This window comes from Thamnophis elegans, chromosome 4, assembly GCF_009769535.1.
Source record: "Thamnophis elegans isolate rThaEle1 chromosome 4, rThaEle1.pri, whole genome shotgun sequence".
NCBI lineage: Eukaryota > Metazoa > Chordata > Lepidosauria > Squamata > Colubridae > Thamnophis > Thamnophis elegans.
In genome coordinates this window covers 105,086,248-105,109,501 of record NC_045544.1, presented here as the reverse complement: position 1 = coordinate 105,109,501, position 23,254 = coordinate 105,086,248, and the positions used below count along the sequence as shown (strand labels likewise).

The following is a 23,254-nucleotide window of genomic DNA, read 5'->3' as shown; positions in this document are numbered from 1 at the left end:
ACAAAGGAAATGGTGACTTATGTTCAGTCCCAAAACCACCCTCATAAAATGCCATACATTTAGCAAGAGTGCTTATTCAATAAGCCTCATTGTTCCTGAAGGCTATGTTTATATTATGGTTTCATTTTAATTCTAAATGAATAAAAAAATTATTACAAGCACTTATGGCTTACAAGAGAAAATTCCCAGGATTATTTTTCCTTTGACCAGAAAATTGTCCTGTGTGGAAAGTGACTGAAGTCTTATACAAGGTACTCAGACTTACTTCTGAATACATGTGTATGCTGTAACTTATTAATGGCATCAAGAGTCAATTTTCAATTGTCATGGTATAGTGCTTTCTTTCCCCAATTTAGTGCCTTTCAGATGGTTCAGGTTATGTCTTGCATCACAAGGGGATTATCCAGAAACTTTGTCTTTAACTATAATTTTCTTTCTTCATTTGACATCAGTTTCACTAACATACTACAAAATGAGAGCTCTAAGCTACTGTTCTGATATACCGTATTTTTTGGAGTATAAGATGCACCTTTTCTCCCCAAAAAAGGTGAAAATCTGGGTGTGTCTTATATAGTGAATTCAGCATTTTTGGCCTCCCCAAAACCCCACCTGTGCATCCCATTTTTCACAAACATTGATGCGCAGAGGGTTTGGGTGGCCTGCCAAGTGCTACTGGGGGTTTGGGAGGGCAAAAATGAGCAAACAATGGGCCCCTTTTAGGCAAAAAATGAGGCATGCAGAGGGCTTGGGAGACCTGTAGAATGCTCCTGGGGGCTGGGGAGGGCAAAAAGAAGTGGAAATTGGCCCGTTTTTCACACAAACAGGGGGATTTTTGTCCTCTCAAGCCCCCAGGAGCATTCTGCAGACCTTCCAAACTCTCTGCAGGCGGCGTTTTTATGGAAAATGGGCCTTTTTTTGCTCATTTTTGCCCTCCCCAGCCCCCAGGAACACTTTACAGGGTTCCTAAACCCTCTATATGCCCCATTTTTCACAAAAAAATGGGTTGTGCAGAGGGTCTGGGAGGCCTGCAGAGTGCTCCTGGAGGCTAAGTAGGGCAAAACCTTTTTTTTTTTTAATTTACTCTTCACAATCTTGGTGCATCTTATACTTGGGGGCATCTTATAGTCGGAAAAATACGGCAATTCTTCTATCTTTATTATTTTTAATTTCCCATATTCTATTCTTTCCCCCCATACATTTGTTTTCTGTGTGCAATTAAATTTCATATGTTCCGGTGGCTTTATATTTCTTGTCCTCATGCAAATTTTATCCTACCCACTTGTCATCTCAAGTAGGGGGAAAGGGAAATGGTTTACAAGAAATACATAAATGTTACAAGGCTATTTTTCCTGCACATTTACACAAGCATATATGAAATTATGAAAAACTACATTTATTTTTAAAAATAAACCTCATTTTCACAGCTAACCAAGGGGAAATGCAGTCACCAGACTCCATAATTACAGTTACTGTCACAATCTGGCTCATATTTCTTTTATCTTTTTGTAAAATCCATCAATTGTCTATGCTTTTAAACGTTAAACAAATAATATTCCTTTACTGCCATAAAACATCAGGTCCATTTGTCTGTTTAATTCCAATATTTTCAAAAACATTTTCACCAAAATTTAATCTTTCAAAATTACTGTGCCCTTGATCTACAAGAATTACGATGGTAAGTTATGGCATTTTTAAGTGAAGTGCCCATGTGATTGCCTCACTTAACAACCACAATTTCTGCTCCCTTTGTTACGATTGTTAAATTAAGCAAAGGGGAGGGCCCTGGGAGGCCTGCCCAGCACTGGGCCTTTACTGTAGCATCTCTTTAGCTTACACATGACCTGCCCAGGGCCTCCTAGGGCTTTCTCCACCCTGTGCTATGCTTCCTGCCCCCTGGGTCCCTTCAGTCCACTTATGTTTTTCGAGATCGCCTTTGGGAAACAGAAGTGGATGAACTGCCATGCATGCTTCCTTTATAGAGAATGGCATGTTTTGTGCCATTCCAGGGTGGATGCCATCTTCCAAAATGGCACCTACTTCTGAAATGGCACCACATGGCTGGATAGACTGCTTCTCTTTCCCAAAGAACAACAGAATATATCAGAAAATAATTTAATAATTAATATTATAGCAGATTTTTTTTCCACTCAGGTATGGTTTATACTTACTTGACAATTCCCTGCCTCCAAAGGAAAGCAAGTTAAAACATAATAGAATTATTAATGTTTTCTTTCAGTAATGCATTTTTTTTTGAATGTAACATTAATGTTATTCAAAGAAAAATGAAAGCATAAAAATATTACAAATGGGATACAATGCTTTGCTTAAGCACTTTTCAAAAGAAAGGACATTATTGGCATAATCTTTATGCTGTAGCACCACTTAGTATAATTAAGTCATCAACTAGAAGAACCAAGTCATCTAGGCTAACTAGCTGTCCCTCGATTCAACAAAGAGCTGACTGTCCATAGAGCAGTTGCTTCAGACTTAGTTCCTTACACTCTCCTCTATCTTTCATTGTCTTTTGGAATCAGATTATATTCCTGACCTTGAACCCTGTTGCTATGGAACACACCTTGAGTCTGATTTAACTATATAGCTGACTTTGGGTTCTCCTGTCTTTTGTTGCTGTCCGCCTGAACTGCATTCTGATTTTTACTTGTCTCTTGTCCTTCCAAATGACACTTTGGAAGTCCTACAAGATCATGGGATGAGACAATCAATAGCCAATGATCACGAGATCACAATGAAACTTTAATTGTAATATTTTAAGTCACAGCTCTGAAAACACAAGCACATGCATTCTTTGCCTAAAGCTCCTATTGTATCAATGCTTGCCATTAACAACATTACTTGAAATCATTGATGTAACTCTTTCCAGCCGCAGCATTAAGCACAACTATCAGGAATGTCACTGTTTTCTGATTTGCTGATCAAACTGGCTACCTGTGTGATGATTTGTTATGTTCAGTTTATATTCATTTTTATTTGAACAACATTTGTACCTCCGTGTTCTTAGCATATAGAAGCAGAATTGTGAAAAAACCCTTAGCATGCACACTGCTCCAGCTGAGCCAGGATCACTACAGTCCCACTCAGCTGTAAAGATGAGACTTCTCCTTAGGATGAACACTGCAGTGATAGAAATTATAAGAGAACTTTATTCCATTAATTTCCTTAAAATACTATGTGTACAAAAATACCACTCAAAATAATAAAGCATCTTCTTCAAGCTACTTCATTCTCTATATACCAGAGATAATAATTTGTGAATAAATATCACAGGAGAAGCCAACCTGGACCATATTACAAGCCTACCTATTCCTGCAGGTTTTTTTCTTAAAGTAGCAAACTAAATGTTTTGGGAAATTCCACAAAGAAGGACATATATTTAATTATATTCCTGGTTGTTTCCCTAGCAACTATTCAGATGATGCTTGCTACTGAGTCTGACATTGGAAGAAATATACTTCCTAACCATTGTAACTACATGATTAATCCTGTTTCAAATAATCCATCCTGGTGGCCAACATTCAATTTAACAGGAAATAAAAAGATATAATGAAACTAATGTATGCTGATATTAGGTATAGTTTAATTTTTAAAAAAAATGCATATTCCATCCATTATTATTATGTATCATTATGCTTCAAATTAAATACAAACAAGCAGAAAAGCAGATTAATTCATTAATCTACCATCAGAGCTGAAGAGGATTGTTGTTTTGGGAGTGAGGGTAGTACGACAACTTCATAAATTCAAATATGTTTCAAGATATGTTGGTACAGATTTCACAGTGGACTATTCTGCCACAAAGAGGAGACAAGAGGAAGAATGCCTGAGGAGGAAGGGATATTCACCAGATAGGTCTATAACAATTCATCACAGCCAACTCACCATTACCAACTTCCCATGACCAACTTCCCATGGCCACGTTGCAGTGGTCAGTTTGTCATGAGACACGTTACTGTGGGACAAGAGTTACACTATTATCAAAGAAATGGCAGAATAGAATCATTAAAGAAAGGATGCAAAAGAAGGGACAGAATGAAATATGAATGACAAAAATTAAAATATTTTTTATTTATTTTAAATAATTAAAATGAATCATTAAATTGTCCCATGGCAAGTTGGCCATGGCAAGTTGGCTATTCCAAGTTGGCAGTGGTGAGTCAGCCATGGCGAGTTGGCCACAGCAAGTTGTCCCATTCCACAGCAGATACAGTCCTTGGTACCTATCAGACTCCATGTTCCGTTTGTTTTAAAGAGACTTTTCTAATTTAAAATAATACATTAATAGAAATTTTGAAAGATGCAGACCCAAAAAATAATCTGAAGTGTAATATTTATTTGTAGTAATGTTTTTGTAGGAATTATTGCAGGTTTATTGCAGAAATGCATTTACAGGAATGATTTATTGCATACTGGGAACGAGCTTATATTTATTAAATCAATGTTCAGCACTTGATTATGTCCAGTATGGCAGCCATTTTGTGAAGAGGCAGGTCTCTTATGGCAGTTACTCTGGAAATGTGCTTATCACAGGCTCCCAAAATTCCAAACCTATTGCCAGCCAAAAATGTTGACTAATTGTGTTTGACATAATTTTCAAATAATATCCCTGACCAGTAGTCTGACCAGTGGAGTATTGAGTGAAATAATCACTTCCCCCTAATGTTCCAAATTATTTTATATCCAGAAGAGAAAAGATTTGCAAAAATCTGTAACTGAGCTTGAGATGGCATCTCTCACATACTGTATGAGGATGTAGTTCAGGGTTTGCAATCAGTGAATACAGTATATAGCCTGTGATTGGCATGAGGGCCTGAAAACTTAAAGTATTTTTGAGTGCAAGACAGTAAGATCATATCATCTTATAATCTCCTAGGGGAGTGACTTTATTAAACAAGGACAGAACATGAAATAACATTCTAATCAAGTCATCTAAACAGAACCAAACCCCAAATTCTATCATCCTAATTACTGTGGACTTTGATCATTTTTCTTGTATACTAACATTTAAAATATTTTAAAGAAGATTTTAAAGAACAGAAACCCTTTTAATGGAGAAGATGCTTTCTGAATTCATCGAGGAAATATGTTATTACTGGAACTTAACATCTATTATTTAATATATGAATATGTCTTCCTTTTCCAGATAAGAAAACAGAATATTTGTGTGCAATTTAAATATGATTCTACTGTCTACTCTTCAGATTCTCCATATGACCAAGATTACAAAATTGTAATTAAATTAATACTTTCCTGGCTTGAGTCTAATGGTTTTGAAAATCAATTTGATCAAGCAAACTGCTCATCTGTCTGTTTGTCAATTTGACTTGTTTGCCACCCATCTGTTTATCCTTTTGCAATTATCTAAGCATCCATCAACCACTAACTTTCCTTCTTTAGAGATTTTGTCTTCCTTCCTGTTATGAGAAATATCCTCAGTGCCCTCAATATCTATACACTGAATGGTGAGATTGAAAGGTCCTCCTGTGCCTGGTATTTATTCCATATGCCAAAGGGAGTGTATATTTAATGCATATAAAAATGAAGTTAAACAGACAAAAGACAGACATTCTTTGACCTGCAGCTTGATGCATCTTAGTCTTTCTAGCAATAGAATGGGGACAGTTAATATAACATGGATTCTTTGGGGGGGGGGGTGGCAGGAAAAGGTTATGCTCAAAGTTTGTACCTACAGATAGATTAACATTCCTTTCTAGAAAGCATCAAGTGAGTAGGCCCATATTGCACTGTAAATCAGGGTATTCACAGAGGAAAGTAGCTGGTCAAATATTTGTTTTGGAGTGGAATTCTCTCTGCAGTGCAGATTCATTTCAAAAAGGGTAGACAATGTGAATATCCACAAAGTAGATTAATCTGGAAACATGGGGGGGAGGGGAATAAGATCTCCCATGAAAGCATCTTCTGCATGTAGAATTCATAGGCAAATGAAACAAGTCTACACAATTGAGTCCATCCTCAGTGTTTGAGCTGTGAGACAAAGATATAAAGCAGGAGCCCTTCTGAGAGATCAGCCAATAAATTAGGGGTTAGGATCAGAAACAACAGAAAAGATATCAAAAAGTGGGATAGCCCTCTTATCTTCAGGCAGCATAACACGGTTATAATAACATAAGGCATTGTACAGTTTTGGATGATAATGTAATTACTGTGCATTTTATAAGTGAACCAAATACAGAGAATCTGGGCTGCTCCTGAAATGAAACAGGAAGATTTAGGAGCTGGCAATGGAAATATACTAATGCACGTGTGCTTCTCAAAAATTCCTGGCTTCCTAGCACAATTGGTTAGAGGCAAAACTATGTTGCCATAGCACTGAGAGTAGGGTTATATATAATTCTGAGAGGTACAGATTTATGGCACACTTGCCAAAAAATAAAAATTCCCTGCAGTCATGCTTTTAGGGAGAAGGAAGAAAAGGATTTGTATTTTGCTTATATACTTAACATTATGTTTAAAGGTCCTTATTATATTAACTATGATACAAATCACTAATCCATTCAGTCATGCAGATCAAACAAACAGATGCTGCAAGCATAGCATATAATTCAAGTGTTAGTAAAAGACAAAATGCAGCCATCTGCAATGTTCACATTTTAATAATATGAAACAGCTATAGATACTAGAAGCATTATCACCATTCTAGCGTGCTTGGGTTAAAGGAATTGAAGTTCATTGCAAAACACTGCTTCTCATCCAAGACCCAATTCAATCAAATTTGCCAAATATAAGATTATATGGCTTACAATTGTCCTGAATTCTCTGGGACAGTCCCACCACTGATCAAATTACCCCACAGTGTGGGAGCATTTTTCTTAGGATTCCCACACCACAAAATTGTTCCTGTGACTCCTTTGATAAGGGCCCTGTTCCTAAATTATATGGAAAAGCAAGGGACAGAGAACCAATAAGAACAAGAAAAAAAGGAAGAAGAAAGAGAAAATATAGAGAATGGAGATACGGGCCAAAGAAGGAGGGAGAGAAGAAAAACAACAAAGATGGGGGAAGGAAAGAAAAACAGCTGTTAATTATCTTAAATAAATGTACATTATTTAACAGCTTACAAGACTTTCAATCTATGCTTAGATGCAGCCTGACAATATGTGTGTCGTATGTATGTAATAAGGGATGCAAGGAATTGTTATTGTAGGAGGACAACCTGAACAGAAAAAAGTATGAAACATATCTGGATACATATTGGCAAAGAAATAAGAAACCATCCAACTACACTGTGGCTTATAAAATGTGGGAACCAGACTGGAGAAAGCTGGAATACTAGTCACAATACTGTATCTGAATGAGAAAATTTTGAATACAAATTTCTGCTGAACCATTATGCTTATTGAACTTTTGCCCCAGTTACAATCATTTTAGGATATACCACTTGCTTGATGTATCTTTTGAAAAAAACATTTTCATAATTCAGCTAGCATTCAGATCGTTTGGCATACTTGATATCTCCTTTACTTCAATCTTTCCAATTTATAATTGAACTTTACTTCTAGAGGAGGTAAAGTTGAAATACATTTTTGCCATAAGTAGCAGTGGTATTGTGTGGAATTAATCTGTAATCTCAGTTGGGGCACTGAACAACAAATCATGAAAATATGTTTAAATCAGCATGTACAGTCTGTAACAAAGTCTCAGAAATGTGTTGTTCCATGCTAAATTGTAAATGGTACATGTTTGTGCATACATCTCCTACAACTTAGAGAGCACAAAACATTACATCAAAATTCAGAATTAAGCAATTCAAATACATTTTCAATAAAAACACAATCCATAATGTCTTTTTATTTGACACCGGGATGAATGATTATTTTGCAAAAACAATCATGGAAAAGACAAAGGTCTATAAAATATCCAGAATACAGAAAACTACAATTTGAAAATTCTGGAACTAAATATCTACATATTACGGTAGCTTTTTACATTTGACTATCAAATGACTTTGTACCCTTGTAAGGGGCTAACCACAATTAACACTTTTGCCTTGGATGCTAATAAAATTTTGAACTCTGGACAAAGACTTTTGGTGTTTTTGACCTGAGCAAAAAACAAACAATAGTGAAGAAACTCTTCCAACAGCAGGCATATCAAATTGAATAAATTCAATTTAATTAAATATTTATCTTTGCTTTACTTTAATCATTATTTCTTGAGCAAGCATATATGAAATAGTCTATGTTTGCATATATATCAGAAGTAAAATGGCTTGCTTTCTTTGCCTTGCCTTGTCTGCCTTGACAGATATTTATTGTGAAATGATGCTTATCAGGTAAAAAAGACTCAGAAGAAATTGAAGAATAAATTGCTATACTTTAATGCATTGGTAGCACCAGGTCACCATTATTTTAGGCTGGAATGCAGATTAGGAGGTATGAGAGCATGAAATGAGCACTCTTAGTAACTGTTTGCCATAGTGAGTATGGCCAATCACTAAACATTTATCAGAAGGAAAACACGTCTATTGTATGATCACCTTTAGCCACATTATGCAAATACCACAAAAAGTAGGCAACAGTAAACAAAAAAATGAAAACCATGAACTGAGAACAGAAAATATCACTAAATGTATGTAAAAATTGATCATAATTCTCTACAAATTGACTCTTACAAAGCATCCTTGCTTCTACCATGTTTAGTAGAAGAAAGCCAGTTGTTGTAGTGGCTGTGTTGGTGGGCAGAAATCACTGAGTGTTCTAGGTTTCTTTTAAGTTTGAAAGTCATCTGGATGGCTTTGGACTAATCCCTTTTTCAGCCCACCCACTTAACAACATTGTTGTGGGGAAAATGGGAGTTGAGAGTATGCTACCTTGAATTGAATAAAAGTAAGATGGGATAAAGATCTAATAATAAATAAATGTCCATGTGTTGCTTCATACTTTTTTCTTTTGTTCTTTAAAATTTTCACCTATCTTTTGTTGAGGATCTCTTCAACACCACCCCATGATGATTTTCTCTCTCTTCCTTTTCCTCCCAACCTATTTACTTTTCTTTCATATGTTTCTTTTTTTAATTTGATCTCTATTCATTCTCCTTATCTGACAAACCACAAGTCAATATACTTATTTTGTACCAGTCACTCAATTTTGTATTCAAGCCACCTTCATTCCACTCCTATTCTTCATTGCTCCTTGATACACCACACACACAGAACATAGAATCACAGGGCTGGAAAACACCTGAGATTCAATCTCCTGCTCAAGGGCAGAACACCTTATACCATTTTGATCAAATGGTTCTCCAAGCCTATTTTTGAAAACCTCCAGTAATGGAGCACCTACAACTCTGAGTAACAATCTATTCCATAGATTAATTGTTCTGTCAAATATTTCTCTTCTAGGTTGGATCTCTCTTTAACAAACTTCCACCCATTACTTCTTGCCCTGCCCTCTGGTATTTTGGAGAATGTCAATCTCCTCTTTTTAAATTATCTGTTTCTAGTGTATTTATGTTTCTCCTAAGATATGCAATTTTCACTAAATTTCCATTTAACAAAGTGGGCACTTTCCCCATACATAACCATTTTCAGTTTTTTTCAGCAAACACCCATTCTTTGTAAAAGACCACATCCTCTCTTTGTAAAGTATTTGTATATCTTAAATTTTCTCCATCCATTTACCCATGTTTAAGAAACTATCTACCAAAGTAAATAAATTCACATACTTGCTCTGTTTTTTCACCCTTTATGCATGACTTGCAATTGTTCATTGCATTTTCATTGTCAAGCACAACTACCTTGATTTTTGATGCAATAATTTTCTGATCTGTACTCTTCATTGCATAATACAATCTGACATTCACAGCAAATGAATCAGGATCTCAACCAATAAATGGCATTGTCTACATAGCAAAGGACATCCATTTTAATAATTCCAAATAATATATGTGTAATATTATCACAAGAATTCCTTATACATTTGTCTATGAAAAAATTAAATAAGTAAGGGGACACATATAGGTCAGAGGTGGGTTCCTACCAGTTCGCACCTATTCAGTAGAACCGGTTCGTCAAATCTACTGAACCGGTTAGAAGAGGTTCCATCAGTGGATCCGGAAAGCAGGCTACACCTACAGAAGAGGTTCCAAAATTTTTTGAAACCCACCACTGGTCCTTGGATATGATTATTCTACACTATCATGCTCATAGTTATAAAACTCAGTGCCTCTGTGAAAGGTAAGGATGACTACTGCGTTTGTGGTGCAATCAGAACATTGCGTGTGTTGAAGTTGTTTTAATGCAAACCAAAGATGCCTTTTAAAAAACAACTTTACATCATATTCTTATGCATGCCAATGCTGTGTGTGAGGTAATTTAAGGTGGTTCTGACAAGTGTTGTCAGCATCTTCATATCCGGTCACATGGGCGGCAAGCCACTCCCATCCGGTCACATGGGCGGCAAGCCACTCCCACAAGGAGGCCACACCCACAGAGTAGGTTCGAACAATTTTTGAAACTCACCACTGATATAGGTAATCCTCATTTAGCTACTATAATTAGGACTGGCAACTTAGTTATTAAGTAAAGCAATTGCTAAATGAAACTTTGCAACTTTGCTTAAAATCTTACTTCAGCTCTCATTTGCTTTAAAGACCTAGGAAGGTTGTAAATGCAAGGATTGATTGTAAAATTATTTTTTCAATATCATAACTGCGAGCAATTTCTAAACAAGGTAGTTGATAAACAAGGACTGTATATCTTTGTTCTAGCTCCTATTCAATATTCAATCACCTGTGAAACAATTAGTCTCACAGTGGCTTAACTTCAATCATGTATTTATTTCAGTCAACAACAATAAACTCCACATGCACATAAAATGTTCCATAGTCCAACATATTTCCTTTATCATATATATGCTTTAAAGCAAAAAATAAACATAAAATAAACTTTTTCCACATATTATACATTCCCTATGATTAATTGAAAAAAAACTTGTATTTTTCCTGGTTAAAACAATGCTGTATTTTCCAAATTGTACTCATTATTGACTTTTCTATCATTTCAATCAGAACAAGGAGGATTCCAGAAAGCACAAGGAAACAGAATCTATGGTAAAATTTTGTAGAATTGTTAAAAGAATACATGAGAATAAATTCTGACAATCCTACAAAGCTGTAACCCTCATGAGCTGAGGAAAAGATCTACAATATAGCATTAAAGGTTAAAAACAAGTATAAGTGTAAACTTAACATTAGAAAGCCAACCATGTACAGAGGAATTTTTTAAAATTAGCATTTGTTATATTAGTAATCCTAAGGTTATCACCAGAAGCTATTTTCTTTCAGATAAATATTAATAATATTGCCTAACAATATTGAAGTAAAGTAAGATTATAGATGTAAAGTTAGATAAATTGCCCCGAAAGACAACTGCCTACTGTAGTGATTTCAAGCAAACAGATCAGCAGCCTATTTCAGGGTCAAAATTATAAAATATATGCATAAAGATATTTTGAAAACAATTTAGCACTTTGAACATACTATCTTGAAATACCTGAAATCTTGAAAATGAAATGAACTATGATTCAGAGTATTGTGGAAGCATTAGTACACTGAAAACTATTCAGTGGTGTATTGGTTAAGGTGCCAAGATAGAAACAGGGAGACTGTGAATTCTAGATCTGCCTCAGGCATGCTGGATGACCTTGGGTCACTCACACATACTCAGTTCTAGGAAGCAGGCATTGGCAAACTACTCGTGAAACCTTGCCAAGAAGATTATAGGGGCTAGTCCAGGCATTTGATCAACACTGACTTGAAGTGTGCATCTTTTCCCAAATTCACTTGTTGACTCATTCTACCCAAGGAGGCATACCCCATAACATACCTTTCTTCTACTGAAACTTCCTTTAATTGTTGGTGTGGCTTTGTGCCTTCCATCTCTCGGATGCTCACTGCATAGATCTTTGTAGTATAATCAATTGCTTTTTCACGTGCAACATCACTGTCATAACCTTGGATACATGTGAAATAGATCATAATACTTGTTTAAGAACTTCCAATTTTTCAGTGTGGAAAATATATTTGAACCAATTAAATACAGATTATGGTATCCCGAGCCAGTGTTTTTACTGCTTTAAAATATTACGTTTGCAGGAAAAAAATGATTTCTTAAAAAAAACCTTGTGTCATAGATTTATTTTGTGTAGATTATCTACATAATAAAAGTTAGTTTTGTATATATATCTTTTTTCCTTAATTTGCAATTAGTTTCCATGATCTTATTTGCTTTTAAGGTAAGATTCTTTTATTTTACATTTCCAGCATCAAGTAATATGTAAATGTTTGTAAAGAAATCAGAAAATTCATTACTTATGTGAGGCAACTGAAAAATTATTTAAATGTTTTGAAATAATCTGGCATATTCCTAAATATGGAAAAATTTGGAAGAAAATGATATGCTCCTTAGAATAAGAGCTTCTGTATTCTCCTTTGCCAACTGTGTGGTGCTGAGAACCAGAACCTCAGTTATGTTTCTTTGTACTTGCCAGCTCTCTCGATGTCACTCATTTAAAAACATACATTGCATACAGCAAATTCAATATGAAACTGGCATATGTCAAAACATTGGCCTATAATATAATATTTATTTGTAGGAGTATCTTCGGGCTGCACAAAGCTATCCCTAAAATAGTAGAAAAGCATGCTAATCCACCTACAAGTAAAACAATGTTTTTAAATGCCATACACATGATGTTTTTGGCAGCCATTTGTAAGTAGGGCTGTATCTACTACAAATCTATTACTGTTAAATATTTGCAGACAAGTATAATGTTGTTATAGTCCTCATATAGTCCTCATTTGAGAAAACATTAGAAAAACAGGATTCTTTCATATATGGTATGAATCAGTTCAAATAGTATTAATATATGTTTGCCTAAGGTACAAAAATGCCCTAGTTAGTCAACAAGCCTCCTGTATAGAATGATTTTTATAGACAAAAGCAAGGGCCTTTACCTCCATCTTCTTCTGCATCAGTATCTGATTCCTCACTGTCAACTAACTTGCTTTCCTGGGTTCCAACAAATTCTCGAGTCCAGATCATCAGGGCAGTGTCAGCACCACCCACTGTCAACAGCACAGAATCATTATGTAACCACCGGACATTGGTGACATGGGAACTATGACCCACATACTTCTTAAACTTGGCGTGCTGACCCTGTAACACAGGCAAATCATATGGTCAGTGGTCTCTTTTTCCTAATATGGACCATGCCTTCTGCTTCTACAAAAATTCAGAAGTTGCCGAAATTCAAGTATGTATGAATCTGAAATCCTTCAAGAGAAGTCTTCTCAGCAGGCAGCACCAGCTTGCAGCCAATCCTGCTGGCTTCCCTACTGACTTTCTTTCTGGGAAAGGTGGCAAAGAATATTGCAAATGTGATCACACGATCATAATGCACTTGTGTACGCAGGTTGCTGAGCCTCCAGATTGTAATCACATGTCCACAGGATGGTGGTGGTGTGAAATTTTGTGACTGTCAGATATGCTTTACGGGCCATTAAACACTCTTTCTAAAGCTGTCAGTAATTTGAGCCATTATTAAGCAAATGGTTGTAAACTGATTACTATATATAATGCTATAGAAATTCTGGCAAAAATCCAAATCAGTTATTTTCTTTTTAGTCTCAGACATCCACACCAGTTACAGTTGGCATCAAACCAAATAAATAAATATAGCCCAAACTGATTTTTTTTGATACTCATGGAGACCCTCTCATACGTTTTTGACTACCAAATGAAGAAACAAACCCTTCAACCAACTCTTACTGAAAACTTATTACCAGAATGTTTCTGGCCATTAAACTGCCTTTTCTTAAATTTTGTCTTGGAGTACATGTAAACTGTGAGCTTAAATGGAGTCCAGAGGATAGTAGAGGACAGGAAGGCCTGGAGAAATGTTGTCCATGGGGTCCAATGGGTCGGACACGACTTCACAACTAACAACAAGAAGTACACTGGTAGCTCTTCCTTACAGATACTTTAGATAAAAGTCACCAAGCTTAATTGATCAATCTCCAAATGTATAAAATTCCTATTTTCTATTTTCCTTGCTGTACATAATTCTTCCACTGACCCTTTTGAAAAATATTTCAATTACCTTTACTGGATATCTGAAGAATTTTACAAACCCAAAGTCATCCCCTGTAGCTAAGAGAGTGCTATCTTTAGTAAGGGAAGCTGCGTTGATAACAGTGACATCACTATGCATTGGCCAAATTCCTTCACAAGTAGGACCAAGAACACATGTCCAGGTGTCCCATCCCATCTTTTCAATCTGAAATCAAATATTAAAAAACCCCAACATTATAAACTGTAAGCACATTTTTATGGAATTATTTTTTTCAATAGCTTGTCAACTGCACAAGCAACTTATCTCCAGTTAAGAGGAGAATGGTCCAATATGATTTTTTAGATTCCCTGCTTCATAATATGATTGCCCACATATCTTGATAGTACATCAAATGCTTGTCTCCATGTGCTAAGGAAATATTTATATTTTTTCCACAAGTTAGACAAGAAGAAAAAAAGGGTAGCAAAAGGATGCCTGCAAATATCCCTTGCACTTGCCTGGCTTTCTTTATTACCTGACTTTTAAAAAATAATTGGTACAGTAAAATCAATTTGAAAATCAATTGAATTTCAGTATAATTTCTTTTTATAATAATGCCTTTGGATTTCAAATGCATTTTAGAAAATAGAAATGATGAATATTACCCAATATTTAATCTGGAAGAGTGTCTAGATTCCTGTGTGTGTGTGTGTGTGTGTGTGTGTGTGTGTGTGTGTGTGAGAGAGAGAGAGAGAGGGAGAGAGAGAGAGAGAGAGAGAGAGAGAGGGAGAGAGAGAGAGAGAGAGAGAGAGAGAGAGTCTTACCAGTTCTCTTTGTAGTAATAAGTGTTTTGTGATTGATCCCACTCAACATGTCATTTTTGTGAATTCACCCCTTATCTATGGTAGCCATTTAGTGAGAATTCCTATAGCATGCTTTCAACATTCAAATGCAGTTACCATTCTAAAATACTACCTGTGCCTTGAATGATAATTACAGATTACTGCAATTATGTTTAGCAGAAAGAAAGTTATGTTGATATAAAATGAATGTGCTATGGTTAAAAAAGGAAAAGTTCTTTAGCCCATCTCTACAAAATCTTTACAGCATTTATGTACATATCTTGAGTTACTGCATGAAACAGAACCTTTAGAAAGTATACCAAGCAGAAAACAAACTGCGCATTGGACCACTCTTTTTCTAACAGATAGCAGTGAAATAACATATAAAATAAATTCATTTCATTTTTCCTTACCTCTGTGGCTCTTATTATATGCCTCTTTCCTCTTGGAGCTTCAAAGAAGATTTGTTCTTTGGCACCAGAATTGACTTGTAGTAACTTCCCTTGAACACAAAGAAGTTTACAGAAATCAGACTCAACAGATTTTCTGACACAGAAGGTGAACATTTACTTACTTTTGGCTACAAGCTATCTACTGAAGGCTTATAAAGGCTGTCAGCAAGAGAGGACAATGGTAAGACCAAATATAACATTTTTAGAACAATGGACAATGCTCCTTGCTTCATTCTACATTTTAAAGGAAAACTGGAGGGAGCGGGAGTAGGAGTACTGCAAATTTATAGCAGAAGATACATGCTTATAATGCCTGCCTATCTACCTACCCCTAGGTGAGCTCCCGTTACTTGTCCCAGCTTTTGCCAACCTAGCAGTTCAAAAGCACATAAAAAACGCAAATAGAAAAATAGGGACCACTTTGGTGGGAAGGTAACAGCATTCCGTGCACCTTCAGCATTTAGTCATGCTGGCCACATGACCACGAAGACTTCTTTGGGCAGCGCTGGCACTTTGGTTTAGAAACGGAGATGAGCACTGCTCCTAGAGTCGGGAACGACTAGCACATATGTGCAAGGGGAACTTTTACCTTTACCTTACCTACCTACCCATCTACCTACCTACTTATTTATTATTTGATTTCTATAATCTTCCATCTCAGCAAACGACTCTGATAATTGATGTCCTGTTGATCCCTAAAGAATCTGTTCTCCAAATTTCAGAGCAATTTTGAATTTTCAAGATTTTCTTTATTAACAGGAATAAAATAATTGCTCACGTGCCATATAATGGAAAACCAGCTTTTTAAAAAAAGAGACAAATTATAAGCCTGATAAACACAGGGTTGATTAATACAGTATTAACTGGCAAAGCCAAGCCAATTTCATACTCATATTGGGAAATAATGAGTACTCTTTATCTTGTATTATTTTAATATACATTCATCCATTTTTTAATTAATTGTAGCCTTTTTTTAGAACAGACAATCCACAGAACTCTATCCTGATTATGATAAGATGAAATATAGATGAGCAATTTTACGGTTTTAGACTTTAAAACTTTCATAGAACTACACTTTTCTATTTTTCATCACAAATTAAGGAAAATACACAATCTTCTACAATGTTTTTAAACCTTATAAGAGCTGTTCAAAGAGACCTGTGATAAATAAAAGGTTTTCTTTTGCTGTGTTTTACCTCTTGAATCCCAATCTATGTGTGTGATATAGCTAGATGCTCCTTTGCAGATTCCAACTCTTTTGCTGGTAAGTACGTTGTAAATATCTACAAAGTTATCATGGGAAGCCACCGCCAGGTATTTTCCTGAATCTGAAAAATATTTAATTTTTTTATTTATTTAAATAAATCCAGATATTTGTGAAGAATGCATTAAAACATCGCTATGGAATTGAGACCAGTTATTATGGAAAAAGCAGCAAGCAGATGGAGAGACTCCAATAGATTAGTTTAGTACCACTGAAATGATAGAATCAGGGACACCCACACCTCTTGCTCTGGAGACTAAATTATAAGATTCTTTGCTACTATTATGCCTTCCTTATAACATTATAACAGCTTGTAGTCTATATAGTAAAGGAACCAATGATATTTTTTTACTCTTCAAGTTTTATTATAACTCTCAGTTTCCTTCAGGTCTGCCAATATTTTTATATTTCATGTGCCATAATTCTGGGCTGTTCATAGCAGTGCTGATGAGAGCCTACAACAAAGTAATAAAAACCAACATCCAAAACAAACTACTTCTGCCCCAAAACAACCCTTCCTGATATATTAAAAAAATCACAATCACTGGGCTGCAACCTCACTCTATCCCAAACCCTGGGGGAGAGCCAGCTTTCTAAGGCCTTCTGGAAGTTAAAAGAGTGGGGGATTTCAGGTGGAGGGTCTTTATGGTTAGGGGCTGATGCAGAATAAAGAAAATAACTCTTTTTTTCTATGTGCAATGATGTTACGATAAAAATGTTGTGATAAAAATCAATGATAATGTAGAAAGAACCTCAAGAAGAATGAATTATTATTGGTGTGTAGAAAGTGAGCTTTGTGCATAGTGCTGAATTACAATACCCAGCATCCTTCAGCCTTAGGTCTGCAGGAGCGACAAAAGATGATGTTTAACAACATTTGGAGGTCCATAAATTGCCTGAAAAGAGTTTAAGAAATAGAAACAACTGCACCAAGTCTTGTTTTTTCTTTTTCTCACTTGAAAGCTCGTTTTATTTTATTTTTTCAAAAAAACTATTTTTAGGCCTATGGGTGATGCAAGGGGCATACTTGATACTTTTTAAATGTTCGTGTCAAGGTGAGCAGTTTCAAGTACAGAATGAATGCAGGGTTTTAATGTACCTGTTTTGCATGCTATTGTGAAAGTTTGCTACATTACACTGCTACCAAATTTTGATACTATAATCTATGGATCCTTTGGGACTATAAAATAGGAGTTGAGGGCCCTCATGCTAATGGACTATAAGAGATGGATGTTTAAGCTTGCTTAGTTTCTCCGTATCATGAAATAATGTCTTATCATAGGTTGACATATCTTTTAAAACGCAAATTTAACCTCACATAAAAACATATATAGTATATATGGTATATTAATTTTTACAAATATTCCTTGCCTCTCCAACATTTTCTTTTAAAGGATTTTAAAATAATAATAAAAAGTTCACTTTGACCTCGAGAAAATTTGATGTCAGATATCATTTCTTTTCTGTGATGGAAAGAAAGCATATCTTCCAAAGTATCAGCATTCACAACCAGAAAGCTTCCATCATTCAATCCAACTGCCAAGGCTTTCCCATCAGGGGAGAAGGCACAGCATCGTCCACCTAAAAAATGTTCAGAGAAAGTATGTGCCTAAATCTTAGAGACCAGGGAATGAAATTTTGGGGCAACAAAGACTCCTCAATCACACAATCACACAAATGGAAGTAGTGGTGGGCACAGAGCCAAGTTTTTTTTAAATATAATTGTTATTAAAATTTTTAATTACAATCGTAAAAACTAATACAAACTAAATTAGATAAAGAGAAAAAAATAAAACAAGATTAAAAAGTGAAAGAAAAAAGAAAAACAAAGAAAGAATAAAATTTAAAAAAATGATTTCCAAAGTCCATATAAAAGTTAAACAGATATCTCTTCATCCCATATCTCATTTCTTACTCATAAGCAAACCCATAAAACATCAACTTTTCAACCCTGGTGTCAATTGGTTCCAGGAGGCGCAATGAGTATAAAAAATGATGTTTATCAAACAATTTTTTTCCATAAGGAATAAATGTAGTGAGTCACAAGGCCACCAACAAGCCAATAGATTGTGCATTGAGTACCAAATAAACAATGAGTACTGGAACAAATTTTTTATGTCAAAATGTGTTGAAAACCAAATTCAATGAGTTTCAAAGCAGTTGAGTAACAGAGTATCCCTATAGTTTCTAGTAACTACAGTTGCAAGAAAAAGTATGTGAACCCCTTGGGATTACATGGAGTTTTGCATGAATTGGTCATAAAATGTGCTCTGAACTTCATCTAAGTCATAACAATAGACAAACACAGTCTGCTGAAAATAATACTACACAAACATTAGATGTTGCCATGATTTAATTGCACATAACATGTAAACATTCACAGTGCAGGGAGGAAAAGGTATGTGAGTCCCTAGCCTAATGACGTCTCCAAGAGCTAATTGGAGCCAGGAGTGAGTCACCCTTGACTCCAATCAGTGTGATGATATTGGATGTGTTGCTGACAACTGTTCTGCCCTTTAAAAACACACACCTGTTGTGGGTTTACTGGTTTCAAGAAGCACTGTCTGATGTGAACCATGCCTTGCAGAAAAGAGCTCTCAGAAGACCTACGATCAAGAATTGTTGACTTGCATGAAGCTGGAAAGGGTTACAAAAGTATCTCCAAAAGCCTTGATGTTCATGTGTCCACGGTAAGACAGACTGTCTACAAATGGAGAAAGTTTAGCACTCTTGCTACTCTCCCTAGGTGTGGTCGTCCTGTAAAAATGACTGCAAGAGCACAGTGCAGAATGCTTCATGAGGTAAAGAAGAATCCTAGAGTGTCAGCTAAAGACCTACAGAAATCTCTGGCACATGCTAACATTTTTGTTGACACATCTATAATAAGGAAAACATTAAACAAAAATGGAGTACATGGGAGGACACCACGGAGGAAGCCATTGCTGTCAAAAAAAAATATTGCAGCACGTTTGAAGTTTGCAAAAGAGCACCTGGATGTTCCACAGCAGTACTGGCAAAATATACCGTGGGCAGATGAAACCAAAATTGAGTTGTTTGGGAAAAACACACAATACTATGTGTGGAGAAAAAAAGGCACAGCACACCAACCTCAAAACCTCATCCCCACTGTAAAACATGGCAGAGGGAGCATCATGGTTTGGGGCTGCTTTGCTGCCTCAGGGCTTGGACGGATTGTTGTCATTGATGGGAAAATGAATTCCAGAGTTCATCAAGACATTTTGCAGGAAAACGTACGACCATCTGTCTGCCAACTGAAGCTCCACAGGGGATGGGTGATGCAACAGGACAATGACCCAAAGCATACAAGTAAGTCAACACAAAAATGGTTTCAACAGCACAGAATACGCCCTCTGGAGTGGCCCAGTCAGAGTCCTGACCTCAACCCGATTGAAATGCTGTGGCATGACCTTAAGAGAGCGATTCACACCAGACATCCCAAGAATATTTCTACACTGAAACAGTTTTGTGAAGAGGAGTGGTCCACAATTACTCCAGATCGTTGTGCAGGTCTGATCTGCAACTACAAGAAACGTTTGGTTGAGGTTATTGCTGCCAAAGGAGGGTCAGCCAGTTATTAAGACCAAGGGTTCACATACTTTTTCCTCCCTGCACTGTGAATGTTTACATGTTATGTGCAATTAAAACATGGCAACATCTAATGTTTGTGTAGTATTATTTTCAGCAGACTGTGTTTTTCTATTGTTGTGACTTAGATGAAGTTCAGAGCACATTTTATGACCAATTCATGCAAAACTCTACATAATCCCAAGGGGTTCACATACTTTTTCTTGCAACTGTATACTGAAAACAGAACAAAATAGAATAACAGAGTTGGAAGGGACCTTGGAGGACTTCTAGTTCAACCCCCTGCTTAGGCAGGGAACCCTACAACACTTCAGATAAATGGTTATCCAATATCTTCTTAAAAACTTCCTGTGTTGGAGCATTCACAACTTCTGGAGGCAAGTTGTTCCACTGATTAATTGTTCTAACTGTCAGGAAATTTCTCCTTAGTTCTAGGTTGCTTCTCTCCTTTATTAGTTTCCACCCATTGCTTCTTGTCCTGCCCTCAGGTGCTTTGGAGAATAGTTTGACTCCCTCTTCTTTGTGGCCACCCCTGAGATATTGGAACACTGCTATCTTGTCACCCCCAGTCCTTATTTTCATTAAACTAGACATACCCAGTTCCTGCAGCTGTTCTTCATATGTTTTAGCCTCCAGTTCCCTAATCATCTTTGTTACTCTTCTCTGCAGTCTTTCTAGCATCTCCACATCTTTTTTACATCATGGTGACCAAAACTGAATGCAGTATTCCAAGTGTGGCCTTACCAAGGCATTATAAAGTGGTATTAATACTTCACATGATCTTGATTCTATCCCTCTGTTTATGCAGTCTAGAACTGTGTTGGGGTTTTTGGCAGCTACTGCACACTGCTGGCTCATATTTAAATGGTTGTCCAACAGGACTAGGATCAAACTAGGACACTCTTTGAAGACCAAACAGTGCTCACAAAGTAATATTCTAGTTTTCTGATTATCTCCCTTAATTTGGACAGTCTCCCTTAATTTGGATTAAGATAGTCTCCCTTAATTTGGATAGTCAAGACAAACATTTGATAAGGAAAAATAGTAACTAGTGATATAATTCAGACTTTTTAAATCTGTTGGTTTGAAATATTGCAAATATTACAATTCCTATCTTTACAATTATAAGCAATGGTAATTCATGATGAGTATGATAGGAGTTGCACTTGAATACAATGTTCAATGAGTAATTAACAGATGTATGATAGGAACATGTCTCCATCTTCACATTTTTAAGGAGATGTTTAATAATAATTGGATTTATTACTGGTTTCAAGTGAAATCTTTCTTATTGTGATTCATACAAATTCTGGAAGTTTGCACAAATTTGAACTATTAAGCCACATATAACTTTTCAGGCATGTACAAGAATACAAATCTTTACAATAAAATCAGGTCAGCTAAATTTCTGGTGGACAACTAAAAATGCAAACAGTTATATTTGGTATAACTGATCAAAGATTATGTATACTTGATATAAAAAATCCTTCATAAACAAGATACTACACTACATAAGATTGTTACCTTTTTTAAGTTTTCGCACTGCCAGCATACGATGTTGGGAGGAAAGCTCCCAGATCCTTAGAGTTTTATCATCACTCACTGTTGCACAGATAGGCAAGAGGGGATGTGCTGCTAGACCCCAGACTTCTCCTTCCATATGGCCCTATTTAGAAATAGGGAAAATATTCCTTAAAAAAGCAGATACTGTGCAACTGTTTCTAATTCCAAGCTAAGACTGATTTCTAAACAACATTTTGTTACTTTTTAAAATTCATAAACCTGTGTGGTATCCACCGCTCCTATATATTTTTATCTGTGTTTGTACATTCTTTAAAGGCCTCATTAATCATACACCTATTTTCTATATTTTTGTATGGTTCTGGTTTTCCTCTGCATTCCTGACACAGCAATTAATTAGGCTGTCAGACAAGGACCCTTTTTAAACTAGTTGCATCTTATAGTGAGTGTTCCTTGAAAAGATAAACCTGATGGACTTCATAACTTAAAAGTTTGGAAATCTATTTGTCAATATATGTAAACAACATCCAATCCAATAACTTCCTGAGTAGCTTCTTTATTAAATTAACTAAATTGCAAAAAAGGACAGAAGGCTACAGGAAATAAAATAGGAAATGGATTAAATTAAGAGCAAATATAGAAATGCTGGTTATGCTCTTTGATATAGCTCTTGGTACATAAAATAAGCAATTATACCTGCACAAGTAGAGTCATGGGACCAGTTTTATCAATTTCAAGAATCTCTCCATTTTTTGTTCCCACCAGTATATGCCCATGTCCTAAAGTGATGGCACGGATTGATGGATTATCTTCCAGCAGCAACCCTGAAAGAAAGAAAAATAAACCTAATTTCATTTAATTTTCTTAATTTTAATAGAGCTTCTCATTTTCTAGATTTAGATTATCTCTTGTTAAACATTTTAAAATCAATTCATATAGTAACACAAGACTTGGGCCACATATACATATTATTACTGTGTATTGTATGTATTGAGGAATGTCTTCTGAATATTCCGAAACTTCAGATAGCACACAATATGGTAGCTGGCCTATTCATTAGAACACGGCATTGTGATCATATTATCTTAGCATTATTTCTTACTGACTCTACTTGGTTCCAGACTTAGTTCTAAATCCTGTACCAATTTGTAAACTTTTCATGGTTTGAATCTGAAGAACCTGAAGGAATCCACTTCATACATTTCCATTTGAACCCTATGGTCATTTTGGGAACTCTATTCCAGATAGCACAAAAAATATTTGCAGGACCACTTCTCTCTGAGGGTATCTGCTTGCTACACCCCATCCAAGGATGGATGTGCTCCAGGTTCCTTTCCTTAAATGTTGCTATTTAGCAAGACTGAAGTAGTGTGCCTTTTCCGTAGTGGCCTCTGCCCTTTGGAACAGCCTTCCTCCTGAGATCTGGCAAGCCCCTAACTTGCTAATCTTCTAAAAAGTCTTGAAGACCTGACTTTTCCCACA

At 35.9% G+C, this 23,254-nt stretch overlaps 1 protein-coding gene across 1 annotated transcript in view; it reads right to left on the bottom strand.

Moving 5' to 3' along the window:
* Window positions 1–23,254, bottom strand: part of EML6 (EMAP like 6) — a 122,538-nt gene that overhangs the window by 22,658 nt on the left and 76,626 nt on the right. The window contains exons 21-28 of the mRNA XM_032215432.1: window positions 22,469–22,596; window positions 21,776–21,917; window positions 18,074–18,226; window positions 16,578–16,709; window positions 15,343–15,431; window positions 14,136–14,312; window positions 12,991–13,192; window positions 11,861–11,987 (exon numbers count right to left, since the gene is read on the bottom strand). Of these exons, the coding sequence (XP_032071323.1) occupies window positions 11,861–11,987; window positions 12,991–13,192; window positions 14,136–14,312; window positions 15,343–15,431; window positions 16,578–16,709; window positions 18,074–18,226; window positions 21,776–21,917; window positions 22,469–22,596 (1,150 nt within the window). The remainder of the gene's footprint in view (window positions 1–11,860; window positions 11,988–12,990; window positions 13,193–14,135; window positions 14,313–15,342; window positions 15,432–16,577; window positions 16,710–18,073; window positions 18,227–21,775; window positions 21,918–22,468; window positions 22,597–23,254) is intronic.